This window comes from Neofelis nebulosa, chromosome 13 (genome assembly GCF_028018385.1).
Source record: "Neofelis nebulosa isolate mNeoNeb1 chromosome 13, mNeoNeb1.pri, whole genome shotgun sequence".
Taxonomy (NCBI): Eukaryota; Metazoa; Chordata; class Mammalia; order Carnivora; family Felidae; genus Neofelis; species Neofelis nebulosa.
In genome coordinates this window covers 84,181,261-84,203,587 of record NC_080794.1, presented here as the reverse complement: position 1 = coordinate 84,203,587, position 22,327 = coordinate 84,181,261, and the positions used below count along the sequence as shown (strand labels likewise).

The window sequence follows — 22,327 nt, the reverse complement described above, 5'->3', positions numbered from 1 at the left end:
CCTTTCAGACTCACTGATTAATTTTAAGAGGCATTCTCAGAATGTCTACATAATACTTATGTCTTGATCTCATTGGCCAGAATTTAGTCAAAACATGTTATCAACCTATCATGAGGAAGGCTGGAAAATGCTGTGTTTTAGGCAGCACTTTGCAAGGTAAAAAAGAAAATACAGATACCAAGCACTGGCTTCTCTTCCTGAGGAATCCAAAGAGAAATGATGAGTGGATAGAAGGCAGCCCCCCTGTTCAGCCCACAGCGGAAGAAGACCAGCATGGTTGCCTCACTTAGGGATGCACAGGATGGTGTTATCTAGACCCTCAAGAAGCAACCAGTCAAGCAGTGTGGACAGACCGTGGCGATGCCCTGTGGGGTAATTCGGATGCCCAGGGGCAGCTTACTGGGGGTAAAGGATTCAGGGCTTCTGAGTCTTCTGCATTGTCTTTTCTATTTCCTAATTCCATCCTGCACAATCCCCTCCTCCCACCCCCCACCCCCCGTTTTTTTTAAACTAGCGTACTAATGATGTCTGGTAAAGCTGGGAATTCAAATGATGTTATAATTTTGGAACTCTTGGACCAGAATTGGAATATGGTTGCCAGCGTCCTTGGCCCTGTGGCCATGAGCGACAAGGAACAAGTTCAGCATGGTCCTAGAAACCCTGGGATTTCAGTCTTTGCTTTAAGACTAGAATTTCGCTTTTTGAGCTTGTTGTGTTTTGGGAACACAGGGAGAATTACATAGATCTGCCACCACTAACACCTTTTTCAGTTGTGGCTATGTTAGATAAGAAGTCAGCAAGGTAAAGACTTGAATAGCAGTCGACAGGCTTGACACAGGGACCTGAAAGAATCCTACACCCCCGTTAGAGAATGCATATTCTCCTTAGTAATCCCTGGAGCATTTTCAAAAATAGATGATGCTCTGGGCTGTAAAGGAAATCTCAACCAGTTTCGGAGAATAGAAGTCAGACCGTGATGCTCTCACCATCATATAGTTCAACTAGAAGACAGTAACAAGGTTAATGAAAATATCAGCATGTATTTAGAAAATTAAAAAAAAAAACCCAAAACTTCTAAATAATGGGTCAAAGAAAAAGATTATACTAGCAACTAAAAAATAATTAGAACACAGAGATAATGAAAATATTACATATCAAAATTTGTGGAAAGCTGCAAAACCCTCCTGTGTTTTTTGGAGTTTTGTATCTTTTCACGATTATATTCCAAAGAAGAGAGGCTAAAAATGAGCTAAAGAAACTAGCAAACAAATAACAGAAGAACCACCCCCCCACACACACACAATGTATAAAGATTGTGATCAAAACATAGGAGCAGAATCAATGAAATGATAGAAAAACAAGAAAAAAATATGAAGTGATTTGTCTGCAGAAAGAATCATTTGATAAGATTTAATAATCACTCTCGGTAAAATCTCTCAGTGAAACTTTGTCATATAGATAGCTAGTTTCAGAGTGAAGAAAGCTATTCCAAATGACATTAATCATAAAATAAAAGATTAATAAACTCAACTACATCGAAATAAGAAAGCTTGCTCATCAAAAATTTAAAAACTGTAAGAGGGAAGCTAAAAACTGAGAGAAATTATTTGCAAATTAAATAACCGGAAAAGAATTAAAAATTCAAGAGACATAAAGAATAACAGATGAGAAATATATAAACTGCTCAATAGAAAAATGGGTAAGAGATATGAAGAGGCAATTTGTGGAAGAGGAAACATGGTTAATAAACATGAAAATATGTTCAGCCTTACTAGTACTAAGGAATGCAAAAAAGAGAACATTTTACACCCACTGGTTGGCAAATTAAGAAGTCTGACAGTAGCTGAGCGTTGGAGAGGACTTGGGGCCAGTGGATCCCTTATGCGTTGTGGGTGCAAGTATAAATTAGCACAGTGACTTTGGAAAATAATTTGGTTATCTTGTAAGGTGGAACATGTGTATATGCTAGGACTCTGCGGTTCCACTTCTGGTGATTTGTGCAAGATACATTTCAGCACGTGTATGCCAGAACAAAGTTCAAAGCAACACTGTTCAGTACAGCAAAAAATTGAAAGTTACCTGTATGCCCATCATCACAAGGACAGAGCAATGATGAGATCTTAACACCGAAGTGGAAAATATTGAGCTGTAGCTTTATGCTACCGTGCAGGTGCATCGCGAAACATGCATTGAGATGAAAAAATTGCAGAAGACAGGGACGCCCGGGTGGCTCGGTCGGTTAAGCCTCTGACTTCGGCTCAGATCGTGGTCTCACGGTTCATGGGTTTGAGCCCCGCGTCAGGCTCTGTGCTGACAGCTCAGAGCCTGGAGCCTGCTTCCGATTCTCTGTCTCCCTCTCTCTCTCTCTTTGCCCCTTCCTCTCTCTCTCTCTCTCTCTCCAGATAAACAAACATTACATTTTTTTAAAAAAAAATTGCAGAAGACAACAGTGTGGCTACCCCCTCTTTTTTAAGATCGAAAGCAAGTAAAACCACATAATCTATTTTTAGGTATACACATATAGGATAAAACAAAACAGAAAGAATAAGAATCGTATATCATTGAGGATACAGTGGTTGCCCCTGAGTGGGAAGCAGGAGGAAGGGAGGGACGGAATCACATATTACATAGAAATTGTCTATAAGATCTGGTTTGGGGCATGGATGGTGGGTTCACGGGTGTTTATTATATTAAAATACAGAGAAGGCCAAGCGTGGACCAATGATGATATGGTGTATTGAGCGAAGTTCTATGATTAGTCCATTCCAGGGCTCCTGATGTGTTCAGGAACAAAAACAAAACTTAATGAATCCTATCAAGTCAATTTCATTCCTTAATCAACTTTCTGTGCTGCACAGTTAAGCCATTTCCAGTGTTTATTTCTTTTCCATTATCAGATTTTATTTTGCTGGGACTGTCTTCATAGGAGTCAATAACTTAGGGTAAATAATTAGATTCATGAGCAGTATTTGACCCTGTCAACCTCATTTTTGCATCTAATGTTGTCGGTTCTTTTTCTTTCCTTCCTTCCTTCCTTCCTTCCTTCCTTCCTTCCTTCCTTCCTTCCTTCCTTCCTCTTTCTTTCTTTTTCTTTCTTTCCCTTTCTTTCTTTCTTTCTTTCTTTCTTTCTTTCTTTCTTTCTTTCTTTCTTTCTTTCTTTCTCTTTCTTTCTTTCTTTCTTTCTTTCTCTCTCTCTCTCTCTTTCTTTCTTTCTTTCTTTCTTTCTTTCTTTCTTTCTTTCTTTCTTTCTCTCTCTCTCTCTCTCTCTCTTTCTTTCTTTCTTTCTTTCTTTCTTTCTTTCTTTCTTTCTCTCTCTCTCTCTCTCTCTTCTTTCTTTCTTTCTTTCTTTCTTTCTTTCTCTCCCTTCTTTCCTTCCTTCTCTTCGCTTCCCCTCCTCTTAACCCTCTCTCCCTTCCTTCTTTCCTTCCTTCAGCTTTTTGTCATAAAAAATGCCATTCATAGAAAATTAGAAAGCTCGGGGCGCCTGGGTGGCTCAGTCGGTTGAGCGTCCGACTTCGGCCCAGGTCATGATCTCACGTCCGTGAGTTCGAGCCCCGTGTCGGGCTCTGTGCTGACAGCTCAGAGCCTGGAGCCTGTTTCAGATTCTGTGCCTCCCTCTCTCTCTGACCCTCCCGCATTCATGCTCTGTCTCTCTCTGTGTCAAAAATAAATAAACATTAAAAAAAAAAAAAAAAAAAGAAAATTAGAAAGCTCTAAGGGTCCCCATGTGCATCTCAACTTCAGTGCCTGTCGATTCACCTTCCATCTACATCTGTACCCACTTTCTCCCCTTCTCCAGAATTACTGGGGCGAATCCCAGGTGTGGTATCATTTCATTTGCAAATGCCTCAGTAAGTATCTCTAAAAGCTTCAGGTCTCTTTTAAAACCATAAATGATTCCCATGATCATATCAAAATAAATTATTTCTTGGTATTATAACATATCCAGTCAGTGTTCACGTTTTCCCTATTATCATTCTCCATCGCTCTCTCTCTCATAGTTGGTTTAAATCAGGAGCCAACTGAAGGGCCCTCATCGTGATGGAGGGCTGCGTCTTTCAAGTCTCCCCTACCCTGTAGGTTTCTGCCGTTTCGCTTGCTGTCTTTTATCCTCTTGCCCATGTCGCTGCTTCTCTTCTAACAACTAAGTTATAAGCAAGCAGATTACATCATCTTGTAGCTTTTTCCACTGCCTGGGTGCTGCCGACTGAATACCTGCCATGTCACGTGACGTCTTCTTCTGCTTTCTGTAAACTGGCAGAGTGATCGAGACCAGACTAGGCTCCACAGAACAGGGGTTGGTGAACTACAGCCCGTAGGTGGGCCTCTTGCTCCCCAGGCTTGTTTGTGTAAGTGGTGTTTTATTGGAACACAGGCACGTTCATCCGCGTATCGTCTCTGGTGCTTCTGGCTACAAGGACAGAGTTGAGTAGTTGGGACAGAGACCACAGAGCCTTCCAAACCTAAAGGATTTCCCATATGGTCCTTTACAGGAATAGGCTGCCGGCCCCTGGATGGGAGGCTTGGTCATATTCCGGGTTGATGTTCTCTCTTAGGTGTTTCTTCCCTCGAGGGACAGACGGTATTGGCTTTCTCTTTCTCTGTGCTTTGTGGCCATGGATGAACATCCCTGGCCCCTTAACTCATGGGACTTGCCGAGTATTGATGATCTAACTCTGTCTTTACCTCCGTGCGTCAACTGGAATATTCCTACCAAAAGAAAACTTCCCTCGATTTATCTTTTTTGTGTAATCCACAATTTCCACAAAACTCGGTCTTTCCTGGACGGATTTTTGAAATTCCACGTTTTGCTAAAAGTGTTCCGCGAAACGGTTGCTCTTTCCACTGTGTCCCCGTTTGGAAGGTAGGGAGAGAAAGCAGTCCCCGTCCCATTTTCGCCCTGTGTAAATTCGCCCTGTTCACAGGTGGCGGTGGAGACCAGGGCCGTCATAGCCTGGATGGAGAAGATCCCCTTCGTGCTGGGTGGGAACCTGCAGGGCGGCGAGCTGGTGGTGGCATACCCCTACGACATGGTGCGGTCCCTGTGGAAGACACAGGAGCACAGCCCCACGCCCGACGACCACGTGTTCCGCTGGCTGGCCTACTCCTACGCCTCCACGCACCGCCTCATGACCGACGCCAGGAGGAGGGTGTGCCACACGGAAGACTTCCAGAAAGAGGACGGGACCGTCAACGGGGCCTCCTGGCACACCGTTGCCGGAAGTAAGTCTCTGGCGGCCCTGCTGTCATCACGGAGCCGGACAGGGAGGGACCCACGGGCCATCCCCTCTCAGCCCTCCCTTATCACTTGTCATGGGTATAATAGCGACCGTGGTCCACCATCTACAGGGTGCCAGCACTCTACGTTGACTGCTCCTTAATCCTTCCAGTGGTCTTGGGGGGCTGTGGCTACTCCCCACTTTATGAATGAGACAGCCGGGGCCTGGTGGCTACGAGGGATCTCTCTGTTTGGCCCTGTGGCCCGCTCTTAGCTCCTGAGCTATTCGGATTCTGTAGGGGGTCAGAGATGAGCAAATGTACACTTGGATGAAGGATCGGACCAAAAGGCACACCCGGCCAAGGGACAGACAGCACGCTGGTGTTGGCCCTGGAGCCAGGGTGTTTTCACCCGGAGCTGTTCCCGTTAGTGGGGCGTCCCCTGCGGTAGGTACCCAGAGGGGCCGGGCGTTGATCCCATGCTCAGGGGTGAAGCGACTCCACGCTGCAGGTGTTTCCTGAGGCCTGACATGGTGTGATCGCTGTTTCACAAATCTCCTGTCTTCTGGAGGTCAGTAGACCGGCCTCCCAGGCACAGCAGAGCCTTTGGTCGAAGCCCGACTGCATACGATGCAGGGAATAGGTGGTATTGCTTCTGGCATCCGCACAGGACCAGAGAAGCTTCCAGAAGGGACTCTGGGAATTCCTTCACATCAGCCCCAGAGGACGCCATAGTCCCAGTTTCAGGATAAGCTTTCTTTGCTGAGTCCAGGCTGCCCCGGCCCAGGGCTCCCAAATGTGGAAGGATAAGGATGTCACATTCCCTAAGGTCCCTCAGCTTTGGGATGGCAGGACCCCGAGCAGAATGGTCATTGCCTATTTTCTTGACTCTGGGGGGGGGGCGGGGGTGGTCAACCCCGCGATGAATTTGAAAAGTATTCCATGTCAAATGGACCTGGATTCAAATTCCATTTCATCACTCAGATGCTGCGTGACCCTGGGCAAGTTACTTTCCCTCTCTGACCCCCATATTTCCCATTTGTGAAATGGGCACGGCGAACGATGAAGCTGATAGGCCCTTTGGGGCTGTTGCGAGGCTCGCGTGGGGGTTGGTGCGAGCGTGGGTGCGGGTGTGTTCTCTGTGTAACCGATCAGAAGCACGCAGCCGTGACTCTTGCCGGTATCCACCTTCACATACTTTTCCGGTACGTGTCTGTGCTTGGGAAAAGAAAAATTTCCAAGTAGTAGATAGATTTGTTCCTGTGGCCACTTTTTAACAGGTACCGACATCTTGCCGTTTCTTTCTTGGTTACCTCCCCCACAGAGGTATTTTATTTATCTATCCCCATCATAGTTTTGCCCTACACAGAATAAAAAGCAAATAAAGGCAGATCCCTGTCGAGCAAGGTAACCTCATGGCCACAAACCATTGTTGCTTTTTCCAATTCTAGCCCCAGAAACCCACAGCCACCTTTACGCGAAGTATCTGTTTATTTTTCATGGCTGCGGTGTCTAAATCCGGCACGGACCCGGCCCAGGTTTCGAAAAGCTGGCCGCCACACAACCACGAAGGCAGCATTTGCTTTTTCCCTATCGGTTATATTTTCCATTATTTCAGGGACTTGTGTGCAGAGCCATGTGGTGCTTCCTCCTGGCCGTGTGGGGAAGTGTGCCGATTCATCTCGCTGTAGATTGATGAAATGTGACTTCTAATTTCCTTCCCTCCCCCTCCACCTCCGCTCCATCTTTTTGTGCGGATCTTGTTCACTCATTAGCGGTGACTGACAGGCATTAGTTGACGGAGATGGGGCGGTGGAGAGCAGGCTTCGGGGAAGCTTGGAACACACGTCGCTTGTCGTGTGTGTGTGTGTGTTTCCGGTCCAGAGCGATGCCACAGCCCCTTTGTTCCTGGGCTGCTATCTTGCATCCCCTGCCCCACGATGAAGGACGGGCGGAGTTGGCGACAGGCACGCGGGCCTTACGGGACGCACGGCTCCGTGCTCCACGAAGAAGCCGTGACACTAGGGTTCTAGGCGAAGAGAGGAACGTCTCGCCCACCCGGCAGGGACACGGGGTTTGTGGGGACTGTGTGGGTCATGCCCCAGCTCCTTGCCCACACGTTCCGCTTTCGAAGCCATTCCTCAAGGAGTATTCTCAGCTCACGGGCCAGAAGTCAGCAGCAGAGGTGGCCGGGTTCAAGCTTTTGCACCCTTCTCCTGGCCGTTCAGCATCTCACCGACTCTGCTGGCACTTAGAGTGCTTCGAGGGCACATTGCAAGGTGGCAGACCCGCTCCAGAGTTTCGTACGTGGCACTGATTCATTTCCGTACCAGCAAGGCCTCAAAGATAGGGGGTAATGAAAATGTTACATGCACAGTGGCATTCGGCCATCTCAGCGTGTCCTCCCCGTGCTAACCAGGGAACATGGCATTCGTCGGGCCTGCTGTGCCCTCTTGTAACTCCACACTTCGGGTTCGAGTGAATGAGTCGATGTGGCGTTTTGACCAACCCTCTCCAACCAGACCAGGCCCCCACGAAGGATGTTCCGTTAATGTGGCACGGGTCCACTCCTTCCATACCTCAGCTCTCTGTCCCTGTCCTCATTTTATCACAAATGTGGTCATTTGTGATAATGGTAATCTGGTGACACGTGACCGGTTCACGTCTGGAACCCGCCAGAGAGAGTGGCTGTATGTTGAGTGTCGTTTTGGCTGTGACTTGAGCAATCGATTAGGCAGCAGATTGATAACATACCCAGGGCCCCGACTTTTAATCCGGTCTTCCTACTGAGCGTGACGGCGGGAGGAGGCGGGAGGGAGGGAAGACACATGGCGAGCACCAAGGCTGGTTGACAAGCAGGACCTACTCCTTTGCTCAGTCACTGTAGAGAAACCCAGTGTACCCGACCTCTGATCTCTTAGTCCTGGCCCTCAGAACCCACGAGGGGAGCTCGTGCAGGGGCCTCCTGCTGGGCGTGTGCTGCCTGGGGTCACACAGGTCATAGCTGCACCCTGTCCTTCCTGATCACCCTGTTCCCCCAAGACGAAAATGTTGGAAACAGCTTAATGCCCCCTAACATTCATTTGTTCACTTTGCAAATATTGGGTGCTGTAGTGGGTTGAATGGTGACCCCTCCCCCCCACCCCAAAAGTAATATATCCCTGCTTCCTAGCTTCTGGAACCTGTGACTATGACCTCTTTGAAGACTGGGTCTATGCCGGTGTAATTAAGTTAGAGGTCTCAAGGTGAGGTCATCTTGGGTTACCTGGATGGGCCCTAAATCATTGACAAATGTCCTCATAAGGGACAGAAGAGAAGACATAGCAGAGAAGGCCATGTGAAGACAGAGGCAGAGATTGGGGTGACGTGGCCACAAACCGGGGGCCACCAGAAGCTAGAGGAGGCAAGAGAGTTTCCTCCCTTAGAGACTTGGGAGGGAGCACAGCCCTGCCAACCGTGTCCTTGATGTTGGACTTCCAGCCTCTAGAAGTATGGGAGGATACATTTCTGCTGTGTTAAGCCCCCCAGTTTGTGGTCATTTGTCACAGCAGCCCCAGGACCCCAGTGCAGAGACTGACTCCGTGCCGGGCTGGGCGCTTCCGGTCCCGTTGCAATGGCGTCACGATGCGCAAGGTGCATCCGCCGCGGGGCTCAGTGGGTGGGGGTGTTTGTCCTCCAGCCCCCTCCGGCCAAGCTCTGGAGGTCTAATGACTGCATCTTAACTTCATCGCGTCTTTAGAGATGCTTGTTTCAAATACAGCCACGTTCTCAGAGCAAGGTCTTGGTTCAAAGCCTGACCCTGGCTCTTTTCCAAGACCTGGTCCTGCATACGTTTCGTAGCTGTTCTCTCCCTCATTTTTCTTGTCTGTAGAATTGTGCTGTGCTGCCTCCCTCTCTGCCGGGCTTGTCGTCAGCGGATACAGAGTGCTGACCACAGGTCCTGGCCTTACGGGTGGCACTCAGCAAAGGGTGGTAGGGATAGCTGTTGGTGTGGATTAGGGAGGAAAACGGCCAGCTCGGGGCAGCCTAACTGTAGAGAGAAACTTAAACGCTTAGAACCCATACTGTTAACTCATGTCACTTTATTCTACAATTATACATATTCTAAAACTATATATTATTCTAAAACCGACGGGGGGCTCGGTTAAGCGTCCCGACTCTTGATTTCGGCTCAGGTCATGATCTCACAGTTGTGAGATTAAGCCCCGCATTGGGCTCTGTGCTGAGTGTGGAGCCTGCTTGGGATTCTCTCTCTCTCTCTCTCTCTCTCTCTCTCTCTCTCTCTCTCTCTCCCTCTCTCTCTCTCTCTCTCCCTCTCCCTCCTCTCTCTCCCTCTCTCTCCCCATCAGCATGTGTGTATGCGTGCCCATGTGTGAGCGCTCTCTTTCTCTGTCTTAAAATAAAAACACTTAAAAAACATAAAAATCATATCTTAAGCTATTTCTGAGTTTAATAAACAGAATCTGAGTCCTCCTCTTGTCAGAGTTGTTCCTGTATATGCCTGTCTTCCCCATAAACCATCCCGGCCGTGTCGTCCCCTCTACCTCCATCCCCTCCCCTCGCGTTTGCTGTCATCTGTGGTCTGTAGTAGGTGCTTGATACGTCCCTGTTCAAATGAAGTCTTCTGAGCCCCATTCTTGAACGTTCTTGCCGTCTCCCTCCTGCCACTCTGAGCACCGTTCAGTGACCGTGGTGTCGGTTGGCTCGGCAGGTCTCAATGACTTCAGCTACCTTCACACAAACTGCTTCGAGCTGTCCATCTACGTGGGCTGTGACAAGTATCCGCACGAGAGCGAGCTGCCCGAGGAGTGGGAGAATAATCGGGAGTCCTTAATCGTGTTCATGGAGCAGGTACGGATGGCCTGAGACGCGCTGTGCTGGGGGCCGGCTCAGGACGGGGGTCGGTTAGGGGGCTGAAAGCCCGAGACCGAGTTCACGCTTCAGACGACGGCTGTCATGCTGGGCCGGCCACAAACAGCGCTGGCGGGAACCATCGTCCGTCTGCACTTGATTCAGCCCCACGAGGTGAGCTGTGAAGGCCACGTTGATTGCCCGCACTGGGTCATACCGAGTGCGACCGGATGCTGCCCTGTAGGGAGGGGTGACACGTGTCCGAGCCAGCGTGCCCGGACCCCTCGTGTTCGTCTGCTGGGGCCGCATAAAAGCATAGACTCACAGGGAGTTTACGCAACAGAAATTACAGTTCTAGAGTAGGCAAGTCCAAGATCAGGGTGTCAGCAGGTTGGTTTCATTCCGAGGACTCTCCTTGGCTGGCAGGTGGCCGTCTTCTCCCAGGGTCCTCACGTGGTCTTTCCTCTGTGCACACACACTCCTGGGGTCTCTGTGTGTCCACGTTTCCTCTTCTTATAAGGGAAGGTCAGAGCCACCCCAGTGACCTCACCTTAGTGTCATCACATCTTCAAAGACGCTGTCTCCAAATACAGTCACATTCTAAGTTCCTGCGAGTAAGGACTTCACCAGGAATTTGGGGGGGACGCAGTTGTGCCCCTCGCACGTGCTGCAGGTGACGGGGTGCTCCCTGGGAGCAGGTGTCACAGGCACCTGCCAGGGTTCTGCTTGCGGCTGGTGAGGAAGCCCCGCTGTGCACGCTGGGAACCTCACACACCTTCCCTTCCTCCTGCTCTCAGGGACACGCCCCTCTTGCAGCTCTGAGTAAACCAGTTCTCGTTTGGTGCTACCACTAATCCACTAACATCCACACCCCACTAAGGGACAGACTAACCGGAAACCAGAGGAATAAACAAAAACGAACACTGGGCCTCAGTTATGTGACTGCACCGTGATCCCCATCCATTTGGAAGGACGGTCCTGAGGCTTGCAGGATTGCACACGGAGGCCGCCCTTCCTGTGGGTTGTTGTAGGTGAGGGGGAAGAAACTTTCGGGCAGGGCTAGCATCCCAGTCTGCCCCACCAGGGTCCCCAGAGACTCTGTGCAGCCCCCAGTGCCTGGCACAGGGGGTGTGAGCCTGTTCTGTCTTGCAAAGCTGTGAACGCTCTCTGTCTGCGCCCTGGAATTTGTGAGGGAAGGCTCTTTCTCATTTCATCCGTGAAAGGAGAGAAGGTTCTGATTATTCTGGAGTAATCCTGTGTAGCCAAGGTGCCTGCTGTGGATAAAATGCACAGGCACAGTAATACGTATAAAGAGTGTCATTGGAAACGATGGTATGCCGGCTTGGGTTGTCACATCATTCTACGGATGGGGAAACTGAGGTACAAGTTTCAGAGTGACACATGTCATGTGACACAGCTAATCCTCAGAAGGGCCCTGTGGACATATGACATTATAGGAATGTCATGTAGGAATGTCAATATCATTATAGGAATGCCTTTGACTCTCTTCTTTCCTCTCTGACTCTTACGTCATTGGGTCTATGTATTAAGTCATTATCGATTAGGGAAGTCCAAATAAACGTGCCTATAAAAAATTAAATTCCATTTTTACCGGGTGTGGTTTTTATGAGCCATCTAAGCTCCTAAAATTTTTTAAGCCTCTGGAATAATTGAACTTCAGGGGAAGATTTCCCAGTACATGGACCCAAAAGGAATACAGAAATTTGCACACCAAATGCAGGCACAGCCAGGGAGCTTTCAAGCTAGATACGGCTTTGAGAGGCTTCCTGGGGGCACTGGGCTGGCATCCGGCTTACAGCCGTCTTCACTGTGCGTGTTGGGTTGAGCGAGTCGTGAGCTCACCGTTTCCTGTCGTGTTTCTGAGCAGGTCCATCGTGGCATCAAAGGCATGGTGAGGGACGCCCACGGAAAAGGAATTCCCAATGCCATCATCTCCGTGGAAGGTGTTAACCACGACATCCGAACAGGTAACCGCGAGTGTAGATGAACTGTCTCTCGGTAGGAAATATCTGTTTCCTTGAAGCATTTTTCTTGGGTCAACACCACGTGTTGCATGCCAGAAACTTCGTACGGAGAGCTGAACGATTGTCTCCTGCCTCAAACTTAACCGTGGAGACCCTGGGAGGCAAGGCTCTCAGCCTGTGCTTTCTGGTGTCTCCCTCATCCGTGTGGAAACCAGATGCTCGGGGGGCGGGGGGGGGGGGGGTTAAAGGACCCACTGGCGGGTGGGGCCTGGGTTCAGGCGTCTGACTCCCAGCCCCAGGCATGTCCCTGCTCACTCAGGGCTTTCGTGCTGCTGTGAAACCCACGAAGTCTCTCCCTTGTGCCCAGGGCCGTCATCACCCGGGGTGGCGCTCAGTGTGTTCGGTGGGATATGAGGAAACACTGACCTTGACTTTGACGGGTAGTGTGGGCAGCATGATGTCGTGGCAGGTGCGCAGGGAACAGAATTGGCGAGAAGCCTAAATCCGCTTGTGTGCAGGGGCTCTGGTGGAGACAGTGCGTCTGCACACAGAGGTCTTCGTCCACCAGGGACACTCTGGGGAGCGCTGCGTGCATCATAGTGTAGGCGGATGCTCTTTGCTCTGGTGTCAGCTGTAGTGAGCGAGGCATTGGGACCGGGCCCTGTGCTTGTTTCCCGCCGGGGTGGGGGAGACAACTGACCACAAACTTAAAGAATTAGAAATTTATTCCCTCACTGCTATGGCGGCCGAAGGTGTCAGCGGGGCCGTCCTCCCTCTGGAGCCCCTGGGGAGGATCCTTCCTTGGCTCTTGCGGCTTCTGGTGGCTGTACGTGCCCCTGAGCTTCCTTGGCCCCATCACTCCAGTCTCTGCCTCCATCTTCCGTGGCCTCCCCCTGTGTCTCCTCTCTCTCGGATAAGGACACCTGTCATTGGATTTAGGGCCTACCTACGCCATCCAGGATGGTCTCATCTTGAGATCCTTAGTTATACCTGCAAAGATCCTTTTCCCAAACAAGGTCACATTCGCAGGGTCTGGATTAGGGTCTAGGTAGTAGGATGTGGACCCTTCTGGGGGCCATCATTCAACCTACTACAGGTCCTACCTGGGCACAGAGAACAGAGTCAGCAGTAGGAGAAGGGAAATCGTGATCGCCATGAGAAAGACCTGTTCAGCCCTCGGACACGCTTGAACAACTGGGAGAGACAGGATATGAGGCCAGCTCAGCAGGTGTTTGGTGTGGCCTGACCTGTACCCCTTGGCTCAGGGGCTTACGCTGTGCTGGGTCGGCCAGCGGTCTGGGTTTGCCTGGGACTGGGGGTGGTTCCCAGGATGTGTGACTTCAGATTTAAAATGGGGGACAATCCCAGGGAAACCGGGTCAAGTTTACTTTCCTCCCGTGTCCCCCGCGTGCTATCACCTGTAAAGCCGATGACAGTTGGGATGATACACAAGGTGCCCATACGGAACAGATGCTCCGCCTTGGTTCTGCCCTACAACCCCCGCTCTGTCAGCACATGGATACAGAATCTATGCCCGCTCACCTCCTCCTTAGCTGCCAGCCGGTCCGACCCGTGGCACCTGCCAGGCTCACCGTGGTACCCCGGGCAGGCTTCTCCTGTGTCTGCCCTCGTAGCCCCGCAGCCAGGGCAAGCTTGTCATCAGCTAACTGGGTCATATCACCCTTTTATTGAACCCCACAGGGGCACCCCAAAGTCCTCAGGGCACGCGCGCGGCCATACAGGATTAGGCTGCTGGTTACCTCCCAAACCTCTCCTGGGGTGACCGGCTGTCTTGGTTTGCCCAGGACTGTCCCCATTTAAAAGTGAAAATCGGGGCGCCTGGGTGGCGCAGTCGGTTAAGCGTCCGACTTCAGCCAGGTCACGATCTCACGGTCCGTGAGTTCGAGCCCCGCGTCAGGCTCTGGGCTGATGGCTCGGAGCGTGGAGCCTGTTTCCGATTCTGTGTCTCCCTCTCTCTCTGCTCCTCCCCCGTTCATGCTCTGTCTCTCTCTGTCCCAAAAATAAAATTAAAAAAAAAAAAAAAAAAAAAAAAAAAAAAAAAAAAAGTGAAAATCGTTGAGTCTCCGTTTCGGTCAAACGGTCACTGCCCTGTGCTTGCTGTCCTCGGTAGTCCCCGCCGGCTCCTTCCTCGAGGACTCAGGCCACACCTTGGGGTCCTCGCTCCAGCCCCTCCTACTGCCCGAACCTCCTTCCCTCGAGAACCCCTCGGTTCCTTCCTCGTCCCCTTCGGGTCGCTGCTCAGATGTCACCGTGTCAACGAGGCCCACCATGGTGGCCCCGTTTTCTAACCCCGTACGCCTGCCCCTACCTCCTGCTGCTTCCTCTGAGCCTCGAGCTTTCTCCTCCTGTAGCGTCTCCACCGCCGGCCTCTGACACCCTGCAGGCCAAGCCCGTACCTCTGGCACCTGTTTTGTTCCTGCTTCTCCCCCGCTTGCTCCAGACCGGGCGTCCTTGACTCTTCTGTGCCGCGGTGAAGTGCAGGCTGCACTCAGTAGGTGCTTAATGAATATTTGTTGAATGGACGGATGAAGGGATGAGTCTGAACGAACGAATGGACACGGCATGGTGTTTCCGGGAGTGCACAGAGAACAGCAGAGCCGGGATTTGAGCCAGGGGCTTGAGACTGTGAATGCAGTGCCCCTGCCCCTGTGCTGCCCCTCCTGAGCGGACAGGAGCCTTTTCTCCACAAACCCTTCACATGCATTAACAGACCCGGTCCTTCCAACACACGCTCCCATTTGACCCGTGAGGAACCGAAGCCTCTGGGGCCTTCGGACGGAGTAGGCTGGGATTCAGGCTGCACACACGTACTGCTCAGTGACGGGCCGTCGGCCGACGTGCCTGTTACAGAAAGCCAGTCATTGTTTCAAGGTTTTTTTTTTTGATGTTTGTTTATTTTTGAAGGAGGGAGAGAGACAGAGCGTGAGGGGGGAGGGGCAGAGAGAGAGGGAGACACAGAATCGGAAGCAGGCTCCGGGCTCCGAGCCGTCGGCCCAGAGCCCGACGCGGGGCTCGAACCCGTAAATCACGAGATCACGACCTGAGCCGAAGTCGGAGGCTTAACCGACGGAGCCCCCCGGGCTCCCCAAGCCGATTATTGTCTCAGTGGGTGAAATGGAGCTGAAGTGCCACGCGGTGTGATGCCATGACTCGCCTTCCTGTTTTCTGAAACTCCCTCCTGCTCATGCTTGAGGACCTTACAGCCCCTGCCCGTGAGGTTTCACATTGTGCAGCGTGGCATTTGGTACATCGAGGCCCCTCCCGGGCAGCCGCTGGTTCCTTCGTTCATTCACTTACTCATTCATGCATTCAGCACGCAGATTCCAGACTTGCGATGGGCCGGGTGTTACGCAAGGTGCTGGAGATCCTTAGGAACAGAAGGGACTGTATTTTAAACGTTGCCAACAAGCTCCCGTGAAAGAATGATTCATAAAAGAGCCTAGAACATTCTTGGGACAATTCGTGCTTTGTACACAATGTGAGAAAACATGAGGGTTTTAAATGGAACTGGAGAGAAAGAGTCCCAGGGACCCCACAAGCCCGAAGAGAGGGCTATGCCTACTGAGCTCTGAACCTCAAGCCCCTGTGTTCACAGAGGCGGTTTTGATGAGCCGATGGGAGCCACCTGCCCATCTCCCTTTATTTCCCCCCGAAAATAATTTCCCAGTGTATTCTCATGATACATAAACTCCATACTTCACACATGGCTCTTTACTATATTGGTTTCAGCCTCTTTCGGTGCTCGACTTAAGCCCTGCATTTGCCGTGATTTCTCTCTGAGCTTCTGTGACCTGACAAGTTTTGTTTCCGGAGGGATTTTGCAGAAACTAAACAGGGGAATTGAATTTCACGGAGAGAGAAGCGAGTACGAATGCTTTCTAGACGCACGTAATAAGTATGTTGGCCAAACACCTGGCTCAGAAAGCCCCATGAGCGTCCTCTGTCTGGTGGGCACTGACCTGACCTGCTAACGAGTGGACATTTGTTAGCGCCTGGGTTGTTCCTTCTGTCCACCGTGCTGAGCGATGCCAGCTGTGGAAGCGCCCCCCCCCCCCCTATAATTCCGCAGAACATTCACCCTTGAACACAGACCTGCTCACCCAGTGATAGGGGTAGTGACCTAACACGCTGATCGCTGAGTTTCACAAGGTAGATGGTTCTAGACTTTACCAGGGGTCGGGGCTGGAAGCACATAACAAGAGCCCTGGGGGTAAGCGTGGGGAAAGACGACACAAGAACTTCCGGGGGAGAGGGTGCATTGGCAGGCAGATGAGAGATTCAGGCCTCTTCCATGTTTCTGAAATGGAAACTTATAGATTATAGAGCTGGCCCACCTCATTCTGATTCGTGGATCGAAACAGATTCCCGATGGTTTCATTTTTTTTTGGGGGGGGGGAATTTTTAATGTTTATTTTTGAGAGAGAGGGAGAGTCGGAGTGCGAGCGGGGGGAGGAGCAGAGAGAGAGAAGGAGACAGAATCTGAAGCAGACTCCAGGCCCTGAGCTGTCAGCCCAGAGCCTGATGTGGGGCTCGAGCCCACGACTCGTGAGATCATGGCCTGAGCCGCAGTTGGACGCTTAACCCACTGAGCCACCCAGGCACCCCTGCCATGGTTTCGTTTTTAACGTATCCTGTTGAGCACCTCCTGTATGCTGGCCTAGAGATACTGTGGTAAACGAGACAGATATGCCCCTCACCTCAAACAGTATACATTCTAGTGGGGGAGACATATAAGTAGTTGCCAAGGAAAATTTAAAAGGAAATCGCAGACTATGATGATAGCCCAGAAAGAATTTGGAGGATATATAGAAACTGGTGGGAAAGCCAAAGAAGGTTCCCTCCCTGAAGGGATGAGCACAAGCTGGTCTTTGGAAGAACAGGGAACAGTATTTCGGTTGGAAGAAACAGTAATTACAGAGGTTTAGAATCAAGAGTTAAAGACCAAACTCGTGGGGTTTGTTTGTGGCTGGAGGGGGTGGGGGGCAAAGGGGAGTGGTCTGCGAGGACCCGGTGGGGATTTTCTTGGAAGACTCATCCCCTAGAGGCATGGAACAGAACTCATTGGGGATTTTCTTGGAAGACTCATCCCCTAGAGGCATGGAACAGAACTCATTGCTTTTGAATTACAAAAAGTTGGCTTTATTATTAAGAAACAAACTTTAGACATTTAAAGACATCTCAAGGATAAAAGAGCACAGGAGTTGGGGGAACAGCATATGCAAAGGCCCTGAGGTGTAACGTGTGTGGCCCATTCCGGGAACCAGTGGGAGGTGTTCTGAGTGCCTGGGATGCAGCAATGTGGGCTGCCCATGTGACCGTGCTCAAAAGACAGGTTCAAGGACAGGGCAGCATGACATGAGAAGAAGGAGGCCCCCACCATGTGGAGGAGGGAGCCTTCTGCTTTGGAGGAAGAAGAATCCCTTCTTACAAACCTCCTTATACACTTAGCGGTGCCCATCAGCATTTATTAATTATGGGTTGTTGTTTTTTTGCCCCTTCTCTGCTCAGTGAGCACCTCCCTTGGTGAGGACCCTGCCCCCTTCCCTGGGGTGTTTCAAAATGACCCAAAGTACTCTCGAGATGGTGCACTCTGAGAGGTCTCGCCTCCAGAGGCCTCTAGCTGGTCAGACAGCCTTTCCGGGTGGCCGGCTCTTGGCCTTAACACATCCGTCTGGTGTTCGCAGGGGAAAAAGCATCCACAGGAGTTGGGACTTAGTAAGTTCAAGTTCACGTGTTAATAAGACATTGGGTTCCATGTGTGTGTTTCTCTTTACCACATTCAATCCCCCAGGCATTCACGGAGGGCACACCGTACGAAACACACTAGAAGTGTTGAGGAGTGAGGCACGGGCTTTCAAGGAGCCGACGGCTTAGCACAGGGCCTAGCCTCACACTCGGGAGGACGCGCGGTCTGGTAGGACAGGTGAGATGCGTGAAGGGGGTGGCACGTTCAGGTTTGCCCGGGGGCCGCGGGACCCCAGAGGGAGGTCTCAAAGGGTGGATGGCATTGTGACGCTCGGGGAACCCCTGACGGGCTCTTGCCTCCGGAAAAGCATGAGATGGCCTTTTATTTGGTTGAAAAGCTTGCACTGTCACCCAAGGAAGACATAGGGTGGGCGCGGCACTGAGAAAGCCGGGGAGCCAGCCACGTGCGTTGTGTGCACCCCGACCTCTCACCCTGAGTCCTGTTTACCAGTTAGCAGGCCGAACTGCCTGCATAGTTCGTTTTTTTACGGCATTTGGTGTTCTCGTGAGCTCACTTAATTGCATCCGTGTGTCTCAGATGAATAAAGATTATCATCTACACCTGATGCTTCAAAGTGTCATGTGTTTGTGGGAGATGCATATTCACACACGCACACAGAGTTTTCTCCCGTCCCTTGGAAGACTTCAGGGCTTGTGTAGACACGTGAGCCTTGCCCAGGGCCTCCTTAGCCCCTTTCCTCGTCCTCTCCTGGCCCCAAAGCTTTAGAGCAGCTGGGACACTCAGATTGCCATAGGAGAGAGAGCCTAACCTGCTGATTACTAGCTGTGCGACCTTGTGCAGGACTTTATGCCTCCCTGGGCACCAGATTACTCAGGTAGAAAAGGGAGTAATCATACAACGTGTGTTAAAGGCTTGCTTGGAGACTCAGTGGATCAGTGCCTGCCTTGACCTTCCGGGTACCACGTCCTCTGCGGGGTCACTGGTTACCCATGCCCTGAAGTCTCTTTAACGTCAGGGGTCTGCATGTCCTCGGCAGGCTGCAGGCTCCTGGGGAGGAGAACCTTGGCCTGGAACCCATCTATGCGACAGAGATCTAGCCTAGAGCTAGGACATGGGTCCTGTTACGTGCTTATGGGGTGACTGACCAGCAGTGTCCCTGGGGAGACAGGAGCTCAGGCTTGCAGCATTGGTGAATGTCACTGCCCCTGAAGCTTCAGGCTTCTTTTGGCCCCCGGGCCAAGAATGAGGGCCATGGAATGGGGTGCAGATACCACGCCTCCCCCCAGATCACTTGGCCCTGGCCCCCTGTGGTTCTTTATTTCTCTTTTCGAAAGTGAAGACTCCCACCCCTTGAAAGAATTCCTATTCTGTATTTATAGCCGTGCTAAGGGAGGCCAGGAAGCCAGGCACTGATGGCTTTTCAAGATGGCATTTTGTGGCGAGGGCACGCCATTTGGAAGCTCAGCTTGGTAATGAATGGTGTATATTGTCACAGAGGAAGGAGTGTGAGTGATCATTTCTCCATCTCCACTCACGAGTATTAACACCACGGGGAGCCTTCACCTCGAACCCCTGCCTGGTAAAACCATTAAGGTGGCTTCCAAAGAGGAAAACATCTCAGCTCCCAAAATGCATTAAGAATTTGCATCGGCGGGGGCTCAGATTCCACACCTCCTGCCTCTGAGTCTCTCTCCGGCTGGGAGGCTGGTCCCGGAGTAACAGGACTGCTGATATAGCTGTGTTAGAAGAGAACCTCTGAATTCCCTGCTTTCTTTTCACAGCCAGCGATGGGGACTACTGGCGCCTCCTGAACCCCGGGGAGTACGTGGTCACGGCCAAGGCGGAAGGGTTCACCTCGTCCACCAAGAACTGCATGGTCGGCTACGACATGGGGGCCACACGGTGTGACTTCACTCTCAGCAAAACCAACCTGGCCCGGATCAGGGAGATCATGGAAAAGTTTGGGAAGCAGCCCGTCAGCCTGCCAGCCAGGCGGCTGAAGCTGCGTGGGCGGAAGAGACGGCAGCGCGGGGGACGTGCCAACACTTGAGGCCTGTCCCGGACCCTTGCAAATTAAACCACCCCCAGTCGTAGCTCCATAGAGGACTCCCTGCTGTTTTTCTCTGTAATTCACGAAGGCCTGAGAGAATGCGTGCATTGCAAGCCTGGCCCCGAGGGGAGGGCTGAAAGCTTAGGATATTTTTTTTTTCTTTGTTCCATTTTTCCAAATAACTTGGACAGATCAGCACAGAAAGGCTGGTAGGAGTGAGATTTCAGCAGCTCAGCCTGGGAATCGGAGACAGAGAGGGGGCCTTGCCCGCTCAGGGTCTCCTGGCCGCACAGGAAGGGAAGCCAAGGCTTCCCCTGCTGGCATGCCAGCAAGAGCCCCTCACGCATTTGCATTTTGCTGGGCTCCAATCGCAGCGTCCTGGGGCCCTGCTGTCCCAGAAGTTACCATTTGAGATGCTTCTGGGCCCTCTGAGAGAATCCACCCTCTCTGGCCCCGGGGCATTCCAAGCTGCTGCAGATTGATTCTGCCCTCTGTGGACAATGGAGACATTACCAAGTGAGCAGCGGTGAGCCTCTAGAACCCATTCGGTCTCCCTTTCAACAAAGGACAGTGTTTCTAAAAGGAGAGAAAGGCTGAGCTAGTCCACCAGTGATTGGTCGGCAGCTGCCAGTGGGGCTCATCTGCAGGGTCCACAGAGAACCCTCGGGCCCCTTGCTGGTCCAGCAGCCCTGGGGGCGGAGCGGGAGGGAGACCGGCATCTAGCCCGGTCCCCTCTTTGGTCTGCGGGGACTTGAGAAGGGCCAGGAGGCAGATCACCGGCAGCCCTCTCACTGCCTCAGATGTGCCCCCTTTCACGGAAATGGGCGCACGTAAGTTGGCCTAACATCTCCAAGGGAGTTATTTTTGATGTGTGGGATGCCAGACCTTCAAATTAGGCCACGAGTGATGAAAAGCTCCTAGGATTATCTGTGGATTATTGGTTTGGGAGGGGTTGTCGGATGACCATCCAAGAACACAGCCTGTCTACTTTTTCTTGATATTGCTGCCTCACTGACCTGGGAAGAAAGAAAAATAAAGCAAGCAAATGGTGACATCTTTCCGGCGTGTGGTTTTCCTGAGCAGACCCGCGCCCACCCCAGGGGCTCGCCCCACTGCCTCTCCCAGAGGTCAGGCACCCCCAGAGAAGAGCCTGCCCCGGGGAGGGGTATCCCGTGGGCCTACCAAATTTGGTAGAGGGTGCGGACAGCCGTGTGTTCCTGCCCCCTCCCCAGGAGAGCCGTGCGCCTAGGTAAAAGCGCCCTGACACCTGGGACCTCCTAGTGACTGCTGGGGATGTCGGTGAGCCTCTTTCCGGAAACGATCCGGATGCGACTTTCTGACAGTCTACACCAGAGATTGCAAACTTGCCTTCTAAAGGATCAGATAGTAAACATTTCAGGCTCGGCGGCCAGTCTCTGTCGCACGTACTTAACCCTGCTATGGTGGCACAGAAGCAGACGTGCATAAAACACAAAGGGACAGGCATGGGTGTGTTTTAGTAAAACTTTGTAACGCCTGGGGGGCTCAGTCGGTTGAGCGCCCGACTCTTGCTTTCAGCTCAGGTCATGATCCCAGGGTGGTGGGACTGAGCCCCGCATCAGACTCCACTCTGAACGTGGAGCCTGCTTCAGAGTCTCTCTCTCGTGGGCTCTCTCTCCCTCTGTCCCCCTCTGTCACTTGCACATGCTCTCTCTCTCTCTCTCTCTCAAACAAAACTTGATTTATCAAAACGCATGGCAGTTGGATTTGAACCCTCAAGCCGGGGTGCAGCTAGCTGGCCCTGGCTCTAAGCCAGGGCTGTGCGATAGAACTTTCTGGGATGATGGGAATGTTCTATTCCGTGCCATCTCACACAGCAGTCACTTAGACGCATGTGACCAGTGGGCACTTGAAATGTGGTTCGTGCCACTTAGGGCCAGAATTTCTAGCGCTAAATACTTTCCGGTAATTTAAGTTTCACTTTTTTTTTTTTTTTAGTTTTTTTTTTTGACGTTTTTTTATTTTTGGGACAGAGAGAGGCAGAGCATGAACAGGGGAGGGGCAGAGAGAGAGGGAGACACAGAATCGGAAACAGGCTCCAGGCTCCGAGCCATCAGCCCAGAGCCCGACGCGGGGCTCGAACTCACGGACCGCGAGATCGTGACCTGAGCCGAAGTCGGACGCCCAACCGACTGAGCCACCCAGGCGCCCTAAGTTTCACTTTTAATCGCCACGCTAGCCCGTGTAGCTCTCCGCCCAGCCACTGGTCGGAAAAATTGGCAGCCTTAGATGGGGTGGGTGGTGATAGGAATAAAGCCTTTGAGGCGAGAAGCCAGTGCGGCAGTGCCGAAGGACTGACCGCGGCAGGCGCGTCGGCTCAGCAGACTGGGTTTGTCAGGTCCCTGCACTTGGGGCTGAGATGAGTCAGTCTTCCTGCCAGTGACTAGCAGCGTACCCTTCGGGCTGCGGTACACAGCTTGCGTGTCTGTGACATTCTCTGCCATCTGGAGGCCTGCC

At 51.6% G+C, this 22,327-nt stretch overlaps 1 protein-coding gene across 5 annotated transcripts in view; it reads left to right on the top strand.

Annotated features, from left to right (window-relative positions):
• CPXM2 (carboxypeptidase X, M14 family member 2) overlaps positions 1-20,883 on the top strand; it is a 139,281-nt gene extending 118,398 nt beyond the window's left edge. For all 5 annotated transcript variants that reach the window (XM_058698033.1, XM_058698034.1, XM_058698032.1 and 2 more), the window contains 4 exons: positions 4,926-5,223; positions 9,929-10,068; positions 11,957-12,056; positions 19,563-20,883. In XM_058698033.1, coding sequence (XP_058554016.1) covers positions 4,926-5,223; positions 9,929-10,068; positions 11,957-12,056; positions 19,563-19,831 — 807 coding nt within the window. In that variant the 3' untranslated portion in view covers positions 19,832-20,883. The remainder of the gene's footprint in view (positions 1-4,925; positions 5,224-9,928; positions 10,069-11,956; positions 12,057-19,562) is intronic.
• Positions 20,884-22,327: the final 1,444 nt, after the last annotated feature.